General features: G+C 28.8%; 1 protein-coding gene across 1 annotated transcript; it reads right to left on the bottom strand.

Moving 5' to 3' along the window:
- Positions 1–989: 989 nt before the first annotated feature.
- On the bottom strand, positions 990–21,961 carry ReepA (Receptor expression enhancing protein A). The gene is made up of 9 exons (XM_016065946.4): positions 21,779–21,961; positions 19,295–19,367; positions 17,625–17,704; positions 16,702–16,822; positions 12,269–12,382; positions 9,121–9,241; positions 8,505–8,607; positions 4,979–5,087; positions 990–3,089 (listed from the first exon to the last, which is right to left on the bottom strand). The coding sequence occupies exons 1-9, from the start codon at positions 21,808–21,810 to the stop codon at positions 3,027–3,029; spliced, it is 816 nt and encodes a 271-aa protein (XP_015921432.1). The 5' UTR covers positions 21,811–21,961; the 3' UTR covers positions 990–3,026.
- Positions 21,962–22,970: the final 1,009 nt, after the last annotated feature.

A 22,970-nucleotide genomic window follows, 5' to 3' on the forward strand; every position in this document is an offset into this window, starting at 1 on the left:
ATAAACGTATCAAAAGATACACCAATTCAATGATTAATCATATTCAAAAGAATATGCAGTATAAATAAAAGTTAAAATGGCAAATATATATTTAAAAAACCAAATATTGAATAGACTACGAACAATAAAAAAGAACATAAATATCCTAAAATAATAAATATATGTATGTTAATATATGTGCTTAACATATATACACCATATATGTTTTTTTTAATAGCTGTTACAAACATCAAAATGTAAGCATTCATAATTTATTTAACAAATGCATAATATAAAAAATAATCTGGCTATTTTTAATAAACTAAAACATCATTTTCAAAAAATCTTGATACATCAATTTTAATTATTACATAAAAATAGAATGTATAATCAAACACTAATTTCGCAACAAAAACAATTTAAATTTTTAAAAGTACGGTGTTAATTATTATTTAATGAAAACGTTTTAAATTTATAGCTCATTTTTAAAATAAATCTCCTTAGAAAAATCACAGTTTGCTTATTTTTGAACTAATTAAAACAATTAAGATTGATTAAACAAATTAAACCAATAATAAATTATTGTTACCCACAAGATCAATAAAATTTCAGCAATGATTTAAATGATTGTAAAAGAACAACACAAGCATAAAATATCTAAAAATTATAATTTCTTAACTCATAAAAATAAATTAGAGATCACTATAGAAAAAAAACATTATAATTAATGGAAGGGGAAAAGATGGAATGGGATAAAGAGTCATTTGGCACGCTTTCAAAAAATGATGTAATGCATCGAATGGTAAAAATTAAAATGATACATTAAAATACAAATCCGCCTAGAATCACTTTTACAAATTATGTAAAACAATAATTATCTTGTAAAAATAAAAACAAGTATTTTAAACTCTATAGCCTAAAAATGGTCTAGAGGAATTTGAAAAAAAATTTCATATAGTCAACAATAAAAATCAAAGTGAATGCATTCAAGTAATAAATTCATCATTTGGTTTATTTTTTTCTAAAGTCAATGTAGAAAAAAAATATGAAGAGTAATGTAGAACAGCTAGAATAAAAAACGAAAACAAAAAAGGAAAACATTCAATTTAACATATAAAGAGCAGTTGTTCAAATGGTTTCTCTAGAAGCTGGATAATTTTGCAAAAAATATATATTAATATAATAGATACATTCGTAAATAAAAATAGATACATTAAAGTTTATTTATTTGAGTAGGACCTTTTAGCTCAAGGCTAATATTAATCAAGAGTTAAAGGTTAAAACACAAAATCAACAGCATGCCTAAACACCACTAACAAAAGCTTTTTCTTTAACACTACATACTCTTAAATAAATAAAATAGATCTCTTATAATAGTAAATGATTAGCACATCATTGAAATGAAAAAAGAACAAATTAATAAAAGAAATAAAATAAATTTGATAAACTATTTGGTCGATGATTCTAGTGAATTCATAAAAGGAACACCTAGCAATTTGTGATTTTTTTAGCTCGCAGCTTACATTTTTTTTTTTACTCTACTAGCTACCAAAACATTTAGTTTTAAAACTCGAAAGAAAAGGCAATATTTTTTGTAACTACGTCTAATAAAACATAATCATATTATGAAATTATAATTTTGAAAAAAAAAAATTCTTGGCATATGGCAAAATCAACCACTTAACTTTCAAATATGAGCGTCAAACAAATATAACAATAAATAAATAAACAATCACAACCTGATTGAATTTGTAAAGAAAAGGATTCATTAATAAATAAAATTTAAAATAAGCATTTGTTATAGCATTTAAGAAAATTTTGGAAAAGGTTTTACGAATATTCAATTTGATATTATCTAACTACAAGCATATTTCACCTATAAACTTTTCCTTCTGAACAAAACAAAACAACAAAAATGGCCAATTGCATTATAAATTCAAACTTAGGTGAAAATTTTATAAGAAAAGTTTCAGTTTAACAACTGGAACTGGAAGGATAAACAAAAAAATTATGCACAAACTTATACCACATTCGATATAAAATAAAAATACTGTTTTTCAAAACTGTAAATCACATTTATATTTTAGGGAGCAGATAGTAAGTGTTTTGAAGGAAAACATCTCCCAATTAAAACTATATCAAACAAAAAAACTAAACACTAAAATTAGTACAGCAGCATACAAAAGGGCCTCACTTAAGACATTTTTAAAAACTTGTCTAAATCTTAAATACCAATGAGCCTTTGGAATAGGAAAATGAAAAAAATGACAAAAGATGGAACAATTTTGCACATAAAGAAAAACAAACTACCAATAATACTATGATAAGCAGTAGTATTCATAAGTTTAACAAATATTTAATTTCTACAACTAAACAAATGAATTTTTAATATATACAATAAATCAAAAAAACATTTTTTAAACATTAAGATATCAGCTTGTTGAATTGCTCTAAAATATCTCAATATTTGACAAATTAAAATATGATTATCAAACTTTACTTTCAGTAAATCATGAAAGACATAAAATAAAAACACTTCAAAACAATTTTCATTTCAACACATAACATGTGTCACAAAAAAAGCAAAAATAATAAACAAATGCATTGCATATTGCAAGCTGGAAATGTTCATAACAATGCATGAAAACAACCAGGCAACCCAGTGTGAATACAAACTTGACAATGGGAAAGTATTAACAACCAAGTATTAGTATCCTCAACTAAACTCTACATAAATATATAAATTGCAACTAAACCAAAATACCAATGTCGTTATAAACTCTTCCTAAAAAAGAAGAGAAAAAAGCTTTGGTTAATCTCTAAATTCAACAAAAGCATTAATGGTTGGGGTTTTTCACACATGAAAACCTATTACTAAAATTAAATACCAGGGTTCATCCCTGTTATTCAGATTGCAACTACCATGTATATTATATGTAAGCTTATTCTTAACTAAGGCAAGGAAAGAAAGATCATTTTCAAATAACCTAAAAGAATAAGGCATAATGGTGACATGAAACAATAGCAGGATATATGAGCAAAGCACATCATAATGGTTTTCTTCTTGTTTTTGATTTGCTTGTCCGTGGAAGTGTTGCATAACTTGAGACCTGATTTTTTTAAAGAAAAAAAATATTAAGACAAACATGTAGGTTCACTCACTTTTTAGAAAAATATGATAAGAAAATAAAATTGATTGATGTTCCATAAAACAAACAAAACTTGATGCATTTTCTATGAACAAGCTTATGCCTTATTTAAAAAAAAAATCAGACTCTTGACTATCTATTTACAAATCTGGAAAAATGGCCTTAACAGTTTAATCCTGAGATAAGTCAATAATTTAAATTTTTTATTGTTTTTACAATTTGCCTACTTCACTATTCCATTTTTAGCTATGCAAATCAAAAATATTTTGCACAAAATATAAAAACTTAACTACCTAATGATAACTTAATACAAAAAAAATTAACAATTAATTAACATCTGTATACTTAATTTTAAAATGATTAAATATATTTTAAATTATAGGGTACAGTAACTTTTACAGCATGATAAACTGCATTGACATAATTTTAAATAAAAAAAATCCTACATTTGAAACAAAACTGTCAAATAGTTATCAGGAAATAACTTTTTATAAAATATCATTGTTTGTAATTTAAAATATATTATTTCAAAAAAAATAATTTATTTGGAAATATTTAAGTGAACTATTACTAATTTTGACATAAATAATAACTTTGTTTAATATGTCTTAAACATTCTTAAATAGAGGGTGTTTCATAAATACTGCCCTTAAATATATATATTTTTAAAATCTCTATATACTTTATAAACCTAAAAAAATCAAAATTAGGAACCACAAAATATTGTAAAAAATTAACAAATTAGAAGGTTGCAGGAGTTTCCAATAACCCCAATGAGATTGCTGCATTAAAGACAAGTTACTGCCATTCATGAGATGTGCTTTCATAATTCTGGTAACACCACTTTAAGAAAAACATAGTAATTTACTCCATTAAAATGGCTGAACAGTACATAGCAGTATAGTTCAATAAGTGTTATATCAATTCTATTTACCCATGCGTTTATACTAAATTGCTCTTGTGATTAAAAAGGATATGCAACATGTGATTAAAAATCGGCCCAAAACTGGTTATTATAGGAATTAAAAAAATTTGTTACATCACTTTGATTACTTTTGTGAGAGAATGAATAATCAGGTTAGGATTTTAAAATAATGCATTCAAATTAATTTTTGGTTTGAAGCAATAAATTTTTTTTCTGCTTGGAATACCATAAATCAAATACCAATTTTCCGATATTTGTGTTTTTGTCGCATCTATCTTAAATCAAATGCACGTCAACACTATCTTAAAATACTTTATCGTGAATCAAAGTCAAAATTACAAAAATATTGTTTTTAAGGAGTAAGGTAGGCAGGTACTTCATTTACGTTGCACTAGAGCTGGACAATGGGCTATTGGCGAAGCTGTGGGAAACATTCTTGAGAATGATCCGCAGACATGACATCATAATTTTGATCCTTTGCTGAGGGGACATTGGTAACAACAAATGGAGAACAGTTGCATCAAATAGATAAAGTTCATCAAAACAGATCAAGAAAGGCTTGGCAGGGAATCAGAGAAATACTACTAAACTAAATTTACTTAGAAAGAATTTTTTCTTATACAATAAACAAATTCTATCCAAATATCATGCTCAAAAAAAAAAATTTTATTTCGAAAAAGTATTAAATAAATAATTAATTTCAAAGCGACAAAAATCATTTAAAAAATGGTCCGCTTTATTTACTGACTCAAGTTAATCAATAAAGAGAACTATTTTTATGTAGAAATCTAAAAAAAAAATTTTCTCGCAAAAATGGGCTAATAAATAGAAATATATAAGTCACATATTAAAATAAATGCATTTACAGTATGAAATACAACAAATAATAAAATAAGGGAGAAAAGATTTAGTCAATATTACTTACCTCCTCATAAGAATTTTGTTTTGAAAGAACTTTGGTCTTAGTCTGAGCACCTCTGACACTCCTAACAGCACGAATGCTTCGCCTAGTGGTAACCCCACTTTGTGGAGAGCTAAAGAACGTTAATAATATTTTTAGCTTTCATTATACAGTAAACTATCTAAGACATTTAAATATTTCAACAAAAAATATTTATTATAAAATGCTTGGTATTTCTTAACTTACCATACACCTTTTTAAATATTTTTATTCTTGTTATAAAAAGTATGAATAAAAAAATTTTACATCAAATTGTCCTTCGTCATTTTAAATCCATAAAGTCAGGATTAAAATATAAAAGCCATAACCAATAATATTATAAGGCATAACTTCAACTATCCGAGGCCGTTGCAAATCATTTTTTGCAAAACATCTTAGTTCTGCAAAGAAGGATCAAAATAAAAAGCAATTAAGCTTTCAAAAAAACTTATGAGCCTCAACAGAAACAAGCATGCTCCTGCTTAACTGATGATCATTCGGACAACTTTTTAAAAACAGTAATGTCAAATATGACTCAAGAATGTGATAAACTTGTAAACAAAAACAGTATAGTGTTCACATTAAGTTCTTGAATATTGTTATTATTTTGCTCTTTAGAATGATATTGCGTTTTTAGAAAGTATTTTGCTGTTTTAGCATGCAGCGTTTCCTATTAAATTCTTGAATGATATTATGATTTAGTTTTCTTCAGAAACTGACACTATTTATTGTTTGTTTTCCTTAATTTTTTTTTCCTTGACCTGCAGCAAGTTAACTTCAGTTAGCTTGCAACAAGCTTAAAGTTGTACTGGTCTATATAGGATTTAAGTAATCATCAAGGACTTCATATAGTTCTGTTTTATCTTGTAATTAAATTATATAAATATGCTTTCACAACAATAAAAACTTTTCAAAGATAAACTTGTCATATTGAAATTTAATTTGTGCCATGTTTTACTATATATATCATAGAATTATTTAAAAAAAGGTTATAGTTTTGTAGTCTTACTGGAATTCTAGACTTGGCATCATATTTCAAAAAATAAGGAGAACATTCTTTCTTGAATTTGTAAAAACTATATGAAGTTGCGAGAGAATTGGATTTGATTGAACTACTAAAAATGGTGCATCTTCTGTTGACATGACCTTAATAAATCAAATGCAAGATAAAGTCTTTTTTACTTTTGTTATGATACAGAAGAAAATCGTCTGCACAAAACAATATTTATTATTCTTTCATCAGTTTCTTTAAATACAAACAGAAAGACATATATTTGTTGATTTTTAAGATAGCATTTTTATTGAAATTTATTAGCAAAATAATAAGTTTTATTTGCCTTTTTTAGACTACTTAAGGCAAGCAAAAAGAAGGCCTGGCAATGCCATTTTAAGAGTTGGCGAAGTTAATATACGATCACAGAAGGAATAAATCATCCATTTGGCGCGCACTTGGACGCAAACATGCTCACCCCATAAGAATAATTGTTTGTTTTTTTACTTGCAACAGAGTATAGCCTAGCTAGCATTTCCACTTCCTCTAAAAGTTGCATTTATTCAATTTTTATAAGTTTGTAAAAAATTAACAACTATTTCTAAATCAAACCAAAATATATTTCACAATAACTATGAACCAAAATATCTTTCATAATAGTAAATAATTGATAATATACAATGCGTTTTTTATAGTTTTCCATTACTTCTAGCACTATTCCATGATTCCGAAATTTTTTTCTTATTAAATCTAAGAAACAATATTTAAAAAATCCTGGATAAAAAAAGCACATTCCAATAAATTTATAATTTTGGATCAAACTAAATATTCTATTTTGCTAATTAAATATGGAATCTCATTAAATGTGAGCTTGTTATGCAAGGAGTGGACAAAATAATGGAAACACTTCTATGCAAAAAAAAAATTTCATATTTCTCAAGAAATACTTAAAGAATCATTTTTAAACTTCAAAAGCATTTAGATCATGCGATTTCTTATGCTTGTCAATGAAGTTTAAAGCTTTTTAGAGGTTTGAGGGACCAACAATAAAGTACAAATGGAAAAGTGTTTTTGAACACCTTATGTCCTTATGTACACCTTAAAAATGTAGCAATAAATTTGTAACTTATAACAATTACTTTGGTTATTATATGCAATAATTGCACAAAATTTCATAATAAATATTTATGAATACTTAAATATTTATAAAGTATGGACATTTTTATAAAAAAAAATTTTATTTTATTTTATTTTTTTTTTTTTTTGCTATAACTTCAAAAATATTCGATAAAATTTTTTAAAAATTTTAGAGCAGTTCAAAATTCCAAAACTTTTGCTGAAAACTTTGAAGAAAAATTTTTTTGAAAACTGTGCAATATAATAGCAATTACAGTTGTTCCCTTAGACTGCACATGCACAGAAAAAATTTAACATTTCTTTTTAAAAAAAGTTTGAAGTGAAACGTATTGTACATGAATGAAAAAAATTGGATTTGAATGTCTTAAAAATTTTAAAAGTTTCAAGCAATTTTCTAAGTAGTTTTAGTACTTTTTAAATAAAATTCAAAACTAGAAGGGGTAATAAATGATAATACCTTACAATAAATGTTCATACACCGAAATATGATTGTATAAGGAAAGGAAACATGCAAAAGAAAAGATACTTTTACAAGGGATGATCCCCAATAATGCCAGTGTCATTTTTAATAAATCTTGTTTAATAGTACAAAATAAAATTTGTGGAAAACCCCTTACGATTTTGAGTTTTCTATTGAAAAGTAAAAGAAACTACTTAGAAAATAGTTTGAAACTTAATAAATTTTGCAATTTTTAAATCCAACTTTTTTTTTATTAGTTGCCAAATACAATTCACTGCAAAATTAAGGAAAAAAAAATTTTTTTTCCTGCGCATGCTCAGTATAAAAGAACTATTTAAATTACTCATATCACAAGCAGTTTTAAACAGTTTTTTTCTCAAATTTTAAAGCAATTATTTTTTAATTGCTCCAAAAATTTCGTTTTATTTTATTGAATATTTCTAAAGTTACAGCAAAAAAAATAAGAAAGAAAAAAAATGTAAAACATTTTAAAAACGTCCATAAATATTTAATCTAAGTTTAAAAAATTTTGTGTAATTATTACATATTATGTCCAAAATCATTGTCCCAAGTTACAAATTTATTGCTACATTTTTTGGCACAGGGTGTTTAAAAACACTATTTTCGGTTTGTCAAACCTCTAAAAGCTTTACGCTTCATTGATAAGTATGAGAAATTGAATATCGTACTAAACACTTCTAAATTTATAAAATGATTCTCTCAGTATATATTGAGAAAGATCAAAAAATGTGTTTGTATAGAAGTGCTTCCATTATTTTGTCCAACCCCTGTATGTAGGTTCTACTATAGTAAGAATGATTTTCAAATTCCAAAATGCTTTAAAAAAAACATAACAGATAAAATAAAATAAAAGATATACGATAACCATAATTTAAATAAAAACTTTTATTAGTATTACTCACGTTTGCTCCTTAGATAATTTCTCTTCTTCAGACAACAGTCCTTCCGATAACCAGCGATGTCGCAATGGTTTATTACGTTCATCAGATCCACTGTCAGTCTCATCTGCAACAAATAATCATTGTTATTAGCATATCAAGTTATTTTCATAAAGAGACTCGTCATTAAAACAAAATTTAAAGATATCAAATTCGTGAAGGCACACATTTTTTAAAAATTATTTTTGTGAAAATATTGATTTTGTTGCTTGATTTATGTGAAATTACCCATTTTGCTTCCAGGACAATTGTAATATGTTGATAGATGGTAGTAAAATTGAAATGTTTTTTTATATTAATATTTAGTTAACATTCTTTTGGTTGACTGGTTGTGTCAGTAGTTAATCCAGCTTTATGATTATAATCAACAGTTTAAATGTGTTTAGAAAGCAAAGCCAAAAATTGTAGAAGAATGGAAGTAACAGGTATGATTACATGACTTGCAAATTAAAACCATTTGAAATAATTATTTAAAGTAGTTTTAATTTACAATATTAATATATTGCTAATGTTATAAGATAAAATTGAAGAAATTGTAACAGTATAGTAATAACAGAAATTTAAACATAAAAGTGCATACCTATTAAATTATTATTGACAGTAGAACTAGCAGAAAAATGCTGAGAAGCACCACTTGCATCTTCAACAAGATCACTCATGCTATAACTCTTTCGCAAATGCTGAACCAAAGTTTCTTGGCCCTGAAAATAACAAAAATTGATAATAAAAAACAGTTAACAAAAATTAGCATTATACTTTTATATAAACACTTAATGTAAGTTAGTAAAGTAAAGTTAGTAAGTTAGTTAGTACTCTCAAAATTGCCTTAACAGTAATTCTGAAAATATTGAAATTTATAATGTAACACTAATAAATATAATAAGTTAATGTGCAAATTTCTGTAATCCAGTACACCTTATTTAAATATTAAATGTTGCTGCTACGCTAGTTGCTGTGGTTTTAATAGCTTTTAGAACTGATTGGAAAAAAAACTTCAGGTACTTTCTAATTACCATAACTACTAGATATTTGCATTGATACAATAAATTATTACAATAATTTTACAAGACAACAATTAAATCAATTAGCATAATAAAACAAATAGCAATGTATAAATCAACAGCTAGCTCTACAAATAAAAAAAATAAGTTCGAAAATAAAGTTTTATGAAATTTCTTTTCATATAGTTGAACTCTTCCATGAAACATAATTTTTCAATTCATATGCTTCTTAAAATAATTTCCCAAAACCTAGAAACAGTATGCTAAAACTTCTATATAAAGGATTTATATACATTAAATTGGTGAAAATGTTTATTCTTGATTCAAAACATGCAGGCCCCGCCCTAAGGAATTGAAATTATTAGCCAGTAAATTAGGCAAATAGCAAAAGTATTAGCCAAAGGCCAGTCTTAGCATTTTTTTACGATTAATTTTTTTTCCATTGAAAACTTCAAATCAAATTACAAATTTACTATAAATTGAACATTTTATAAAATGCAAATTCAAATCAAGAGCCATTTTACAGTTAGGGAGAAATAAATGAGCAATGAATGGGATATACGATAAAAAATGTAAATGTTTTATCATCTGTGAGGAAAATGAATAAGAATAGGTTGAGGTTAATTTTTTATAACTTCTCAGACAGGAGCAATAATATAAGAACAAACCTGAAGCAAAATTTGGTGTGTTTCTTTTAGATTTTGACTATCTTTGAAGCATATTTATTTCATTTTAAATAAAATGTTTCATTCAAATCTTATTTTTTTAATAAAAGAAATTTTACTGCCTCACTTATTTTTTACTGCCACAATGTAATCACTGAGAAAACAAAGAATCACTGTAGAAGATAAGTTGTTTGAATCATTTGATACTGCTTTATAGGTTCCTATACAACTCTAAAAGATTTTTTCGAAATTTAAGAGGGGGGGGGGGTTAACACGATCATTGCCAGTCAAGTGCTGGTGGTTACTCTTTATCTATCATTGAAAAGTGGCAATCTATAAAGATAAAATCAAAGTTAAATTTCCTTGTTATAGAAAGCACTTTAGTTTTTAATTTCTACAATAAGTTTATATTAATAAACAATATGTTATTGCCATGAGAAAACATATTTTCTGAAAATATAGTCAGTTGATAATATGCATCAAGCTATCATTTAATTAGCTTTATTGATACAAACTGTATGAAAAATTTTCCTCACATGATACTGCGTGACCAGGCATCGAATGTGTTAATTTGAATTTTACGTTTCTTTTTCATTGTTTGAATAATCTCTCTCATTGCTTAGATAATCTGGATTTAATATAATTCTTATTAGTTATGTGACATATCTTACGAAAATTAATATATTCAGACAAAAAATACAAGATTTGAACCAAAAAAAATTCATATTGACACAATTTTCAGGAGCGAGGGGAATCTATATTTTTCTTGTTGGTAAAAATAAACGTTCACCAATACTTTCTCCAAAAAGTAATTTGTTTTGCCGAAATTTCAATTTTATCTCACTTGGAGAACTGGCAAATACTTAGCCCGGGGCTTGAATATGCCTAGAGAAATTTAACAGAGAGAGTAAATTACATTCAACATTTAATTAAAAACCTAATTTCTAACTAAAAATTTTGAAAGTTAAATGCAAATTTAATTTAACTACACAGTTAAAGCAGAAAAAGTAATATAATTACATGCCCTTTAATTAAATAAACAGTAAAATCAAATACTTTAATACAATATTTAGTAAAAAAGAGAAAGAAAAAAAATTCAATCAGCAAGCATAAAAAATATTGTATTTTGATAAAAACCAATATGCAATCTGACATATTTTCTTATATACTATAAACCTTGCATTTTAATATATTAATCTTGGCAAAAGTATACAGGGTTTCCCAGGATTATTGGGACAAATTTCAAGGGGAGGTAGGGGACATCACAAAGGTTCAGATTTGCATAGCAACCCAGGGTCTGAAACATCTTTGTTCACTGCTAGGTGGTATTGTTTACAAAAGCATTGAAGGAAAAAGACCTGCATTGCCTCCGTACATCATGCATGCATATCTGCCAGCTTAATATATCTAAAAGGTTGCATACTCCTTTACGGGTGATGACAGCTCAAATGACTGCAGCAATGCAAGTCTATTTTCTCCAATACACTTGTGAAGGCTGGGATACCCTGGTCGGTAGGGCACTGGGCCCATATCCAAGAGGTCGTGGGTTCGATCCTCGCCGGCCGAAGACTCCCCGTGTAGTAAATGGTGACTGATGCACGTTAAATCTGTCGAGTCTCAAAGTCCTCTATGTTCCTACAACAAATCAATACCTCTGGGGGTACTGATCCAGGAGTTTCCTTGTCTTCCGGATTGGTTCAAAATTACAAGGCTACGGAGTTGAACGTAAGTAGTCGTAAACCCATGAAATTGGGTCGGCTGTTCAACGACGGTTATAAAATAAAATTAAAATACACTTGTGAACAATAACACCTAGAGGCAAATGAAGATGTTTCAGGCCATGAGTTGGTATGCAAATCTGAATCCTTGAGATGTCCCCTACCTCACCTTAAATTTTGTCTCAATAATCCTCGTGAAGCCTGAACAGTTAAACTTATGTTTATTATTATTTGGGACAGGACTTTTCCCCGATCTTTTACTTCTTTTCAAAAGGATTTAATTTTTTATATATATGTATATATAAAATACAAATAAATTATCAGAAAATTAAAAAAAATAATACCTTTAATGCTGTTTGCATAACAACAGCAGTTGCATAACTTAGTCCTTTGGTCCCAAGCTGTAAAACAGTGTTGTAACCCTGATCACGAGCTTTGGCAATGTAATCATCTATTTCCTGTCGGACAAAAAAAATTATGGAACAAACAAAAAAAATATATAATTCAGGAGATTACTTAATGAAGGTGCATAATATATAAAAACAAAAAAAATAATAGAATTTGCATTACTACTGTATGATACAAAATATAAACTCATGTTTGTGAAAATTGCAACACCATGAAGGACTTACGCGAGTGAGCTGAAATTTTCAGGAAATACAAACTAGAGCATGATATGCAAATGATTAGAATTTCAGACCTGTAGCGCATGCGTATGCTGAGCAGCGCCCTCTGAACGGCGGATGGATACGAATAAATAGACGGCTGTAGCCAAGCGAGTATGGTTATCGGTGGTTAACTGCTAGCGGTAAACGTTAGCTTAGTCGTTACTTATGCCTATTCCATGAAAGAGAGTGAGATTTCAACAACTTACGGAGTTTAAACAGGGGAGAATCATCGGCCTTCGTGAAGCTGGATTATCTCATCATGCAGTAGCCGCTCATGTGCAGCGTAACAGCAGCACAGTGATGCGCGTTTGAAAGCAGTGGATGGACGAGTGTCGGACAACTCGGGAATCCGGGAGTGGACCCTGAAATGTCACGCCAGCTCGCGATGATAGACACATGTTCGGTGTTGCGCTAACGGACCGCACGGCTCTCTCTAGACAACTGGCAGCACGGTGGTCAATAGCTACAGGTGTTTCATTGTGTGCTTTATCAATTCGTAGACATCTGCTGCAGCGTGACTGCGCGCAAAGACTCCTTTATTCAGGATCCCCCTCACGCTAAACCTTCGCCGCCTGCGGCTGCAATGGGCCAGCCAGCATAGGGACTGGCATGCTGATTGGCAGCGTGTCGTGTTTTCTGACGAATCTCGCTGCAATTTGTGGTACCATGATGGCTGCATTCGTGTCAGACGCTATGCCGGTGAACGTCATCTTCCGGAGTGCGTTATCGAACGCCGCAGTGGACGAACACCCGGAGTTATGGTCTGGGGTGCCATAGCATATCATGGAAGATCTCAATTGCTACGAATTGTGGGTAATCTGAACAGCAACCGGTACATCAGTGAAGTTCTACAGCCCCAAGCTGTTCCCTTCCTTCAAGCCTTGCCAGGTGCTGTATTTCAACAGGACAATGCCTGCCCTCATATTGCTAGGACTGTTCAATCCTTCCTTGCATAGCGACAGGTACAACTTCTTCCTTGGCCGGCGTATTCCCCGGATATGTCGCTGATTGAACATGTGTGGGATTTCGTTGGTCGGCGTCTCGCTTGTGATCCTCGTCCTGTTGCTTCTATAGGCGAACTTTGGGTACGCATGCAAACAGTATGGATTTCTCTTCCTCAGACAGACATTCAAAGTTTGCTTGACTCCCTGCCACGTCGTGTAGCACCACTTATTGCGGAGCGTGGTGGCTACACAAAATACTGATTTCGATCTCTTGTTATCGTTGGTTTGCTTTGAAAGTTTAATCATTTATTTGTACTACTACCACTCAACTGTGTATTAAATTTCATTCAATTATGACGATTCCTTCATGGTGTTGCAATTTTCACAAACAGGAGTTTACATATGTATAAGCTATGATAACTCAGAAATTAAAGGTTTAGTTAAGTCCCTCAGAAGTTAAATCCCTAGTCTTTTACAGTCATAGTAAAAAACAAGGGATCAATCCGCACAGGCAACTTAAAGCTTACTCAGCTTCAGATCTATGGGTACCCATTTAGAGGCCATTTGTTTGGAAAGTAAAGGCAGCTTGTAGGCAATGCTGACCACATTATCACAATTTCATATATAACTGTGGAGCAATGACCTCCACGACATTGTCTCAGAACGGGCTGTTATGGGAATGGTTTACTCTTAAAGGTATATGAATATATGTATGGCACAGTGTTTTACCTTAGACAGTAAGTACCTTAAGCCAATGCAAATATTTATGCCACTTAGCGAAGAAAGTTTGTATTCGGAACATGTTGTGACCAATTCAAGTTTTCCAGGCATGTGATGAAGACCTTTTTTTGATTTTCCAGTTACTAAGTAAATTTTTTATTCAATTTAATTTGGTAATAAGATATTATCTACATTTGAAAACAGAAGTAAGGATGAAAATGATTAAAACTTAATTTTCTATACAATGAAATACCAACTTATTAAGAAAAATAACTTCTTAGACTGACAAAATAAAAAAAAATAAAAGCATATAGCGTTTATACCGGTGTATAAGTAGACTTTTTAAAACCTTACAATTTTAATCAGAGAATCGACTTATATACCAATAATAAAGCCAGACATTCCTTGATTCAATAATATTGAGGCATTATGAACAATGAGATAGATATGATTAACTTTGTATCAGTTTACCCTTTTCAAAAACTATTTTTAATATGCTATATACAATATTTTACATTTTTTTCACAGCATATTTTCATTACATATAAAGTTTTTTTTTTTTTTAGAAACAATACTTCAAATTACATTCACAAAAGAAATTAAGAATAAGAAAGATTTAGCTAATTTATTCAAGAGTAGTTCAAAAATGTAAAGAACATCATCAGTGTCTGATTAAAAACATTAGCAACATACCGATCCCATTCTGCAATGGATTTTTTTTCCCTCGTCAATTTTAAATTTTCATATTTGATTTTTTCAACGGCTTATACATCCAACATACCAGAAATTTTTTATCTCATAGGGGTGGACTTATACACTGGGATATACAGTACTTCTACCTTTAAAGCAGTGTTACTATAGTATTTAGGACAGGTCCCAGATATGCGCAACTGGTGTTTCCGAACCCCAGTTTGCACAATTAAATATATTTCCCTATGCAGGGTTGCCACAGAAAAAATGAACAAAATAGTTGCTTTTAGTAGCCTAAAGCATGAAAATAGTAGCCAAAAACTAGGAAAATAGTTGCCTAATAAGAACAAAAATTCATCAAAAATATGGCTAAAATTTTGTTAATGACTTAATTGTCATATACCATCATTTATTCAGTCAAGTTGGTGGCAAATATAATTTTCATATAAATGTTTATATATATATATATATATATATATATATATATATATATATATATATATATATATATATATATATATATATATATATGAAAAGTGATTACTGAAATTCGAAATTCATGAATTTTTTTTTTTTTAAATAAAAAAAAATATCTAGAATTTTTTAGCAATAATCATTGAAAAGGTGATCGAGAAATGAAATAGACTTACAATGGAATTTGTGCAGATTGAACGAATTAAAAAGTGAAGACTCAAATTTGCTTATCAAAATTTTTAAAATTTTTTATTTTTTAAGAAAAAAAAAGTTCAGTGTGTTCAGGAACTATCTAGCGGGGCGCAGATTTTTCACCAATTTATGCTTGAAAAAAAAACATCTCTAGGAGTACAGAAAAGTCTCCCAATAGTCTCCTTTTCTTGAAAATAGTTGCTTTTTTAGCCTTTTCAGGCAAAAAAAAGTTGCCATAGTCGCCTCATGCCAAAAATAGTTGCATTTTAGTCGCCTACAACCCTGCTATGGCAACCCTGCTATGGATAAAGACAAAACAAAAAAGTACTTGAAACATTCCAATAGAACATTATCTACTATAATGTTAATGAATAATTTGATTTATTCAGCTACTTGAAAACTATATTAAAAATTAGTTTTAAATTAATGAATATTTAACATTAATCAACAATTCAGAAAACAAAAACTCAAAATGAGCATTACCAAGATGTAACATCTAATGGTGCAAAATTGTTCAATAGTTCAAACACCATATTCCAATTTTCCTTACTTTAAAACCCAAAATTTTGAAGTGTATGACGATATTTGTATACAAAAAGATTATATTGACTGAAATATATATATACATAGCTTCTCGCTAAAAATATTCAAGTATTTTGAATTATGATATTCTGTATAAAAAAAATTTAAGAATTAAAATTAGTCCAAAGAACGAGTTTTCTCTACTTATATATTTCCTGAAAAAAATGTAAAATGGTAAAATAAAGTGCTTTAAAAACATTTTTTTTGAATTCTTATTATACTTAGAAAACTATAAAACTCTCAATTCTTATTAGGTTATAGACATTATTCTTATTTAAAAGACAACAGATAACCAAACATTTTCAGTTGAAAGGAATTCTAATAGCGATAATAGCCGAACAGTAAATTAACCCTTAAAGAAATAGAAGTAACATGATATTTTCCCTGTTTGAAAAATTTTAAACAGGGAATAACAATTTATACGGGGATTGACAAAATAAAAAATGAAAGTAGCCGATTGAAATCATATCAACTTTCAACAATTGCATTTTGAAATCATTTCATTACCTTCTCTCGTTTGGTGAGCTGAGGATGGACAAATCGCCTATACAAAACACTTGAGCCTCTTGTAGCTGGTGATAGTAACCAAAGTACAAATAAGATTTTCATTTCATAATAAAATGGAAGCCTACAAAATACACAAAATAGAAAACAATTGCAAATTACCTATACATCAACACAGAAAAATAACTCAAAAGTGTTAAAATTTATACCCTTAATACAATATTGTTTAAAAGTTTTTAAATACTATGTATTAACTAACAAACGTTTATATGACTAAAAAGTAATCTTTATATCTGTACACTTCCAATTATCTAAGGATAATGTCTAAGGATTATAATTTTCAGAGTATATAATATTTGTTGCATGAAATTTTTAGGAACTTTAGCTAGAACAATACAGAAAAATCATGGAGGCAATAAATCAATATATTGTTCAAATGGGAATCATTTATCAATTACATAATTAAATAAAATTTTTATTAAATATGTATATAATATATTTTTTGAAATAATTCATAAAGATTTAATAATTTTAAAAACCTTTAAATGATTGATTTTTACTCAATAGTTCAAATTAGAAAAAAAGAAGTTCTACACCCAATAAACTATCAAAAAAAAAAAAAAAAAACTATTAACTTCAAAAATGAATGACACTTAATAAATGAATATTGTGGTTGTTAGAGAAATCTATAAAAGGGTATTATATGTTAGAGAAAAAAAAGAGAGCAGTGTTACTTTATACAAGTGTTACCAGTGAAAGTTAGACTAAAAAAAAACTTAATATATTCCGTACAGAAATAACAAGGTCACTAAGCACATTTTTTCTAAGCATTTTTTAAGAGAAAAGTATTTGTAAAATAGCTTAAATATTTTATAAAATATGCATAAATATTGAAAAATAAAAATAAAAAAGCTAAAAGAACTTACCAAAAAGAAACTAATATGTCTGCAAATGTCTCTACACAAGTGAACAATGCAAATATAATCCAATACATCATCCATTTGACCTACAATTTCATTGAATCAGATATCAAAAGTATTACAAAATAATGATAAATTATTTAAGTTTCTATGCATGCTATAAGCAAACACAAATTTACCAAAATCAAAATATACAGAAAAATAGACAATAACAACAACAACAATTTTTATTTTGACAAAAATCTATGAATCACTGACAACTGACATTTATTTAATGGCTGATATATCTCTGTTGCTATCTAGTAGCTTATAAAAAAAATGTTTTTCTGGTAATCTCATTAAAATTTTACTAGTGATGTATAGCAGATACCAAGATACCTGATCCAATTTGAAATGATGGTACAATATAACAGCATAAGTGCAAAATAGGTAATACTACCTCAAATGTTTATTTACTGCAGTAATTTTATCATTGAAATGTTCATTTAATAATGAAATTTACTGCAATATAATATTTTTCAGACAAGCAAATTATTGTAAATATAGATCAGGGATTTCCAACTTAATGAGGCCGAGGGCCACAATTAAAAACACAAATCAAATGGAGGGCCGCAATTTTATTAAAATTTTATGTAGGACTCTTTTATATTTGAAGGAACGTTAAATATTACTGTCAGATTTTTACCAAGTTGTACAAAGCAAAAGTATTGAATTACAAATTAAAATAAGAAGTAGATTTTTAAAAATATTTAAATGCATATTAAGAAATTTGGGCTACAATAACTTTAATGTGCACCTATGTATTAAACAATTAATGTACAACAAATATCTAATTGTTAAGATATAAAACTTTAAAAAGGTTGGTATTCAAACTTACATAGTTGCAGACAAAATGTTCAATGACAAAACTGATGTTTGTCTGCTGCAACCACCAGAGAATGGATATTTACATTTTAAATTTAAAATTTATAAATGTGAGTGAGTAAATATTTTCTTCCAAAATGAGTGGTTTCAAAAAGTAAAATAGGAGAATTTCTTCCAGAAAATTTCTGACACACATATGCTAAATTATATTCACGAAATACAAAAAAATGAAATGAAAAATAGCAACCAACATACACAATTATTTTTGTATTTGAATAAATATTTTCTTGGATACAAAACCTGAGAAATAATTTTTTTTTGCACCGTTGGTCTGTTAAATTTCACAGAAACGAAGAAATTAGGTTTTTATTAACGAGAAAAGTATTTTAAACCCATACAGATTTTTTACGAAAATTGTCCGCAAAAAAATGACAACTAATATATTTTAGTTCGCGGGCCACAAGAAAAAGCTTCGAGGGCCGGATGCGGCTCCCGGGCAGCCAGTTGGAAACCACTGACATAGATGAAACAAACAGAAAATGATAAATTTAAAAAGAAAAATAATTAGATCCAAATAAGACAAAATACAGCATCTTAGAAAATAACTTTTCACAAAAAATAAAAACATGACAAAAAAAATAGAATCGATACTATTTGCAAAACAAAAAATAAAAATCTGCAAATCAACTTTTCATTATAATATCATACATTATTAGCAGAAGAAGATACACAGTTTGAATATTCTTTTCAATAACCTTTCTCTTTTACTACGAAACAACTTTACAAGACAACATAATACAAAATGTACTCACATATTCTTTCACATTTTTAGTCTTCACAGCTTTATATGATGCATAAGCAGGATAAAGTGTGCCAAATACCAAACTGTAAGAATAAATTAGACAAATATTAAACTATAAAACAACATAGGCAAAAAAATATAACTTAATAAGCAATGCCTTTCAGAAAAGCTATAAGAAGTTCAAACTAAAAAATCTAAAAAGCTGACTAAAAAATCAACAGTTAACTTTTAACACATTTTTTTTATCGTGCTCTTAAATTTAAAAAAATTATAGTATAGTATCAAAGACATCTTTGAATTTTACTGTAAAAATTCTGAAACTGCTTAGTTAAGTATTAAATAAGAACAACTACAACTGTAACAAAAAAACTTTTTTAATGTAATATTTTGTTTGCATCCCACACTTGTCGTTGCATGGTCACTTAAAGTAGTTTAAGAAATAAATTTAATGGTATTCTAATTTTTTACTGTTTTTTCTTACATTTTATAACACTTTTTCCCAAACTGATTTAAATCAAACTAAGTATGTAAGATGAATAATTTGCAAATCATTTAACTTCAGATAGTAATGAAACTAAAAAAAAAAAACTTGTCATTCAATGAAAATTCCGCTATCACCAAAATTGGCATGTACCCCAAACAATTTAGTAACCTAATCATGATATGAAACTCAGCTTCATCAGTGTCATAATGAATAAAGTGGATTCCTATTTCATACCTCTTTAGATGGAACTTTTTAGACATTTATAAAATGAGTTAACTCCTTTTATAAATGTAACAATCCATGATTAGGCAGCACAAGACTGCACAATCCACTATTGTTACATGCAAGGCTTAAATGTGACCTGAGATAACCATCTTTTTTTATAGGTTGCAGTGTAATACTACCAGTCAAAGTAAGTTGTTTATGTCAGCATCAGAATCATTAGATATGAATTTTGTGTTTACTCTATGTAAATTGTTTGCTATCCTAACTTAAATTATTAATATTAAACACCAATATTATTAAATGAGATTCCTGAATCATAAATTAATATGTTTTAAGTTTAAAAAGTGAAAATTCACATACCATTCTGATTATGCTTATACTACCATTATATAACCTTTTTATTATGTCTTTGACTTTTCTTTTATCTATGTATATGCCTTAGTACTTATAAGGAGGATATCTTTCTTAATTAATAATGTTGTTGAACGAAATTCAAGACATTTTCTCAGCTTAGCAAGTTTACACAGCTGAACTCTGGCTAAGAAATCATTAGTTAAAGATAAAAGAGTAATTATGATTGTTTGAACAACTGATTGTAAATGTTTTCATTGAGTACCGAAATATCTTGTTTATCAAATTGCTTCAATTGCATGAAATGCAGACTAATAGATTTCTAATGTCAGAGCTCTGCATAATTTCTTCTGAAATATCACATGAAGAGTGAAAACTTCATTTATAGCCATGCATAATAATTCTGAATGCAGTTATACAAGTACAGCTGCACTTAAATCATACACAACCAGAAAAATAGCTTTACATTTAGAAATTCAGTATCAAACATGTGGAGATACAAGTTCAGTTAGAAAAATGTGATATAACTATAAATATTAAAATAAAGCGTAATGTACAGACTAGAAATGTTTTTTTCTCCATTTACTTGCTTTGAAAAGAGAAAAAAAGTTACTTTGAATAAAACAGTTTAATTTAATTGATAATACAGAAAAAATTTAACTAAATGCTCAACTGAAAGATTTTTGTATCATGATCTGCATCAAAATAATCGGTAAGTCTTGGGAACTTCTATGCAGCAGCTCCGAAGAAAATATTAAAAATACATCACAGAAAGAGACCAACTTGAAAGGGGATATGCCAACTACTATCGCCAAATTTATTACAAACGAGAAAAAAAATTTAAAAAAAACATTTAAAGGTTTGCCCAGGAGGTGGCTACGAGTTATACCATTCAAGTTGGTGCCTTTCTGTGACGTTTTTCATTTCTTTAGTTTCTTGCTGGCCGATGCCCGAAAGTTTCCAAAACTTGGCAGTCATTCTGCCACAGATCACGATAGGGAAATCTTCCCACATTTCAAATTTTTTATTAGTGAGAACTATGTTCTATTACTTCAAGATATTTTTATTGTATAAAGTAAACGATCGATGCTAGACTCAACATTACGCAATACCTATATAAAGATCAAATTAGAAAAGTTTAAGCTTATTGTGTAAACAACAAAGCTTATAGTATAATCTCTTAACAATTAATATTTGAACCACTAATATTTTTCAAGAGATTGAAACGCTATGACGAAATGTATCGAACCATTAAATATACGTCGTATTAAATTTTTTGAAAGCAAAAGTTTAAAGACAAAAGAATGAATGCGAGAAATTAATAAAATATTTTTTATCTATAATGTAATTCAAGCAATTTAAAAATAATGCAAATTTAAAAGTAACGTTTAAGTACAGAGAAACACTAAAAATTAAAGAAACTCATATTCTTACATAACAAGTCTAGAGACAAGAGCAGACGCCATTTAATTTAATATTATGAAAAAAATAAACATTCGGTAATCGAAGAATAGTCGTTAGAATTTATTAATTCGTCCTTAAAGTTCATTCCCTACATAGATCAAATCGACACTCACACACAACGAACATCAAAACAAATAAATAAACATCATGAAGAGTTGAGTGTAAAGAAGAACTCAGGAAGGAAAAAAAGCAGAACAGTCTCCGTAGCCGTAGAATTTAACCCTAAAAGGCCATTTTTGCTGTATGATATAGATGGTGTTTTCTGCACTAGGGAACGCTGCAAGCTCCATACCGCCTATACTTCTTCTGGGTTAGTGGTCCCGTAGTGGACTGATCGCCGAAGTCAAGCATCACTGGCTACGGTCAGTGTGCGGGTGGGTGACCACTTGGATCAGTCTGCGTAGGGACCGAGGGTGTGCGGTATTGGTCCTCGTTAAACTGTGCTACCGTAATGTGCTCGACTTCGCGCGCAGGTCGTCGGGCTACCGAAGCGGGGGTGCCATCCCCTCCGCAGAGGATCAAAATTGTGATGGCATGTCTTCGGATCATCCTTCGGGATGTTTCCCAGACCGTCGCCAATAGCCCATTGTGCAGCTCTAGTGCGACGTAAATTAACAACAACAACAACAACTTCTGGGTTAGTGTTTCCGGTGTATTTTAAAGCCATTTGGATCACAACGTAATCATTGTGTTTCGAGATTTTTGCAAACGTGGTATTTGATTACTTATTACCTGTGTTTACAATGCTAACAATACTTGTGTTTACAATGCTAAAGGTGCTAAGATGGTGTACAGCTTGCAACAAGAACAAACATTAATAAACAAATGGAAAGAGACCAAATCAGGACTGCCAAAAAAGCGAGCTAATGGCCGTTGAAGGAAAATAAGAATCTGATTGATTAATATATTCTCCCTTAAAAAAAAATTCACTAATCAGGTTCTCCCTTTCTCTCAGCTCAGTAGTGATCGGATAAGTACGTGATATCTCTTTGGATGCGATGGAAAAAGGGTGAAATGATATCCATGAGAAAAATTTCTTACTGAAATAGGGCTATAACATTGATCAAATACCTTCACCAAAAACAAAAGAAAGGTTAATATATATGAAAGTTAACAACAAAATAATTAACTTAAACTTATTAATGATAAATTAAAACTGCAC

Source organism: Parasteatoda tepidariorum, chromosome 12 (assembly GCF_982258835.1).
Source record: "Parasteatoda tepidariorum strain Cologne lab strain chromosome 12, Ptep-v5.0, whole genome shotgun sequence".
Classification (NCBI taxonomy): Eukaryota; Metazoa; Arthropoda; class Arachnida; order Araneae; family Theridiidae; genus Parasteatoda; species Parasteatoda tepidariorum.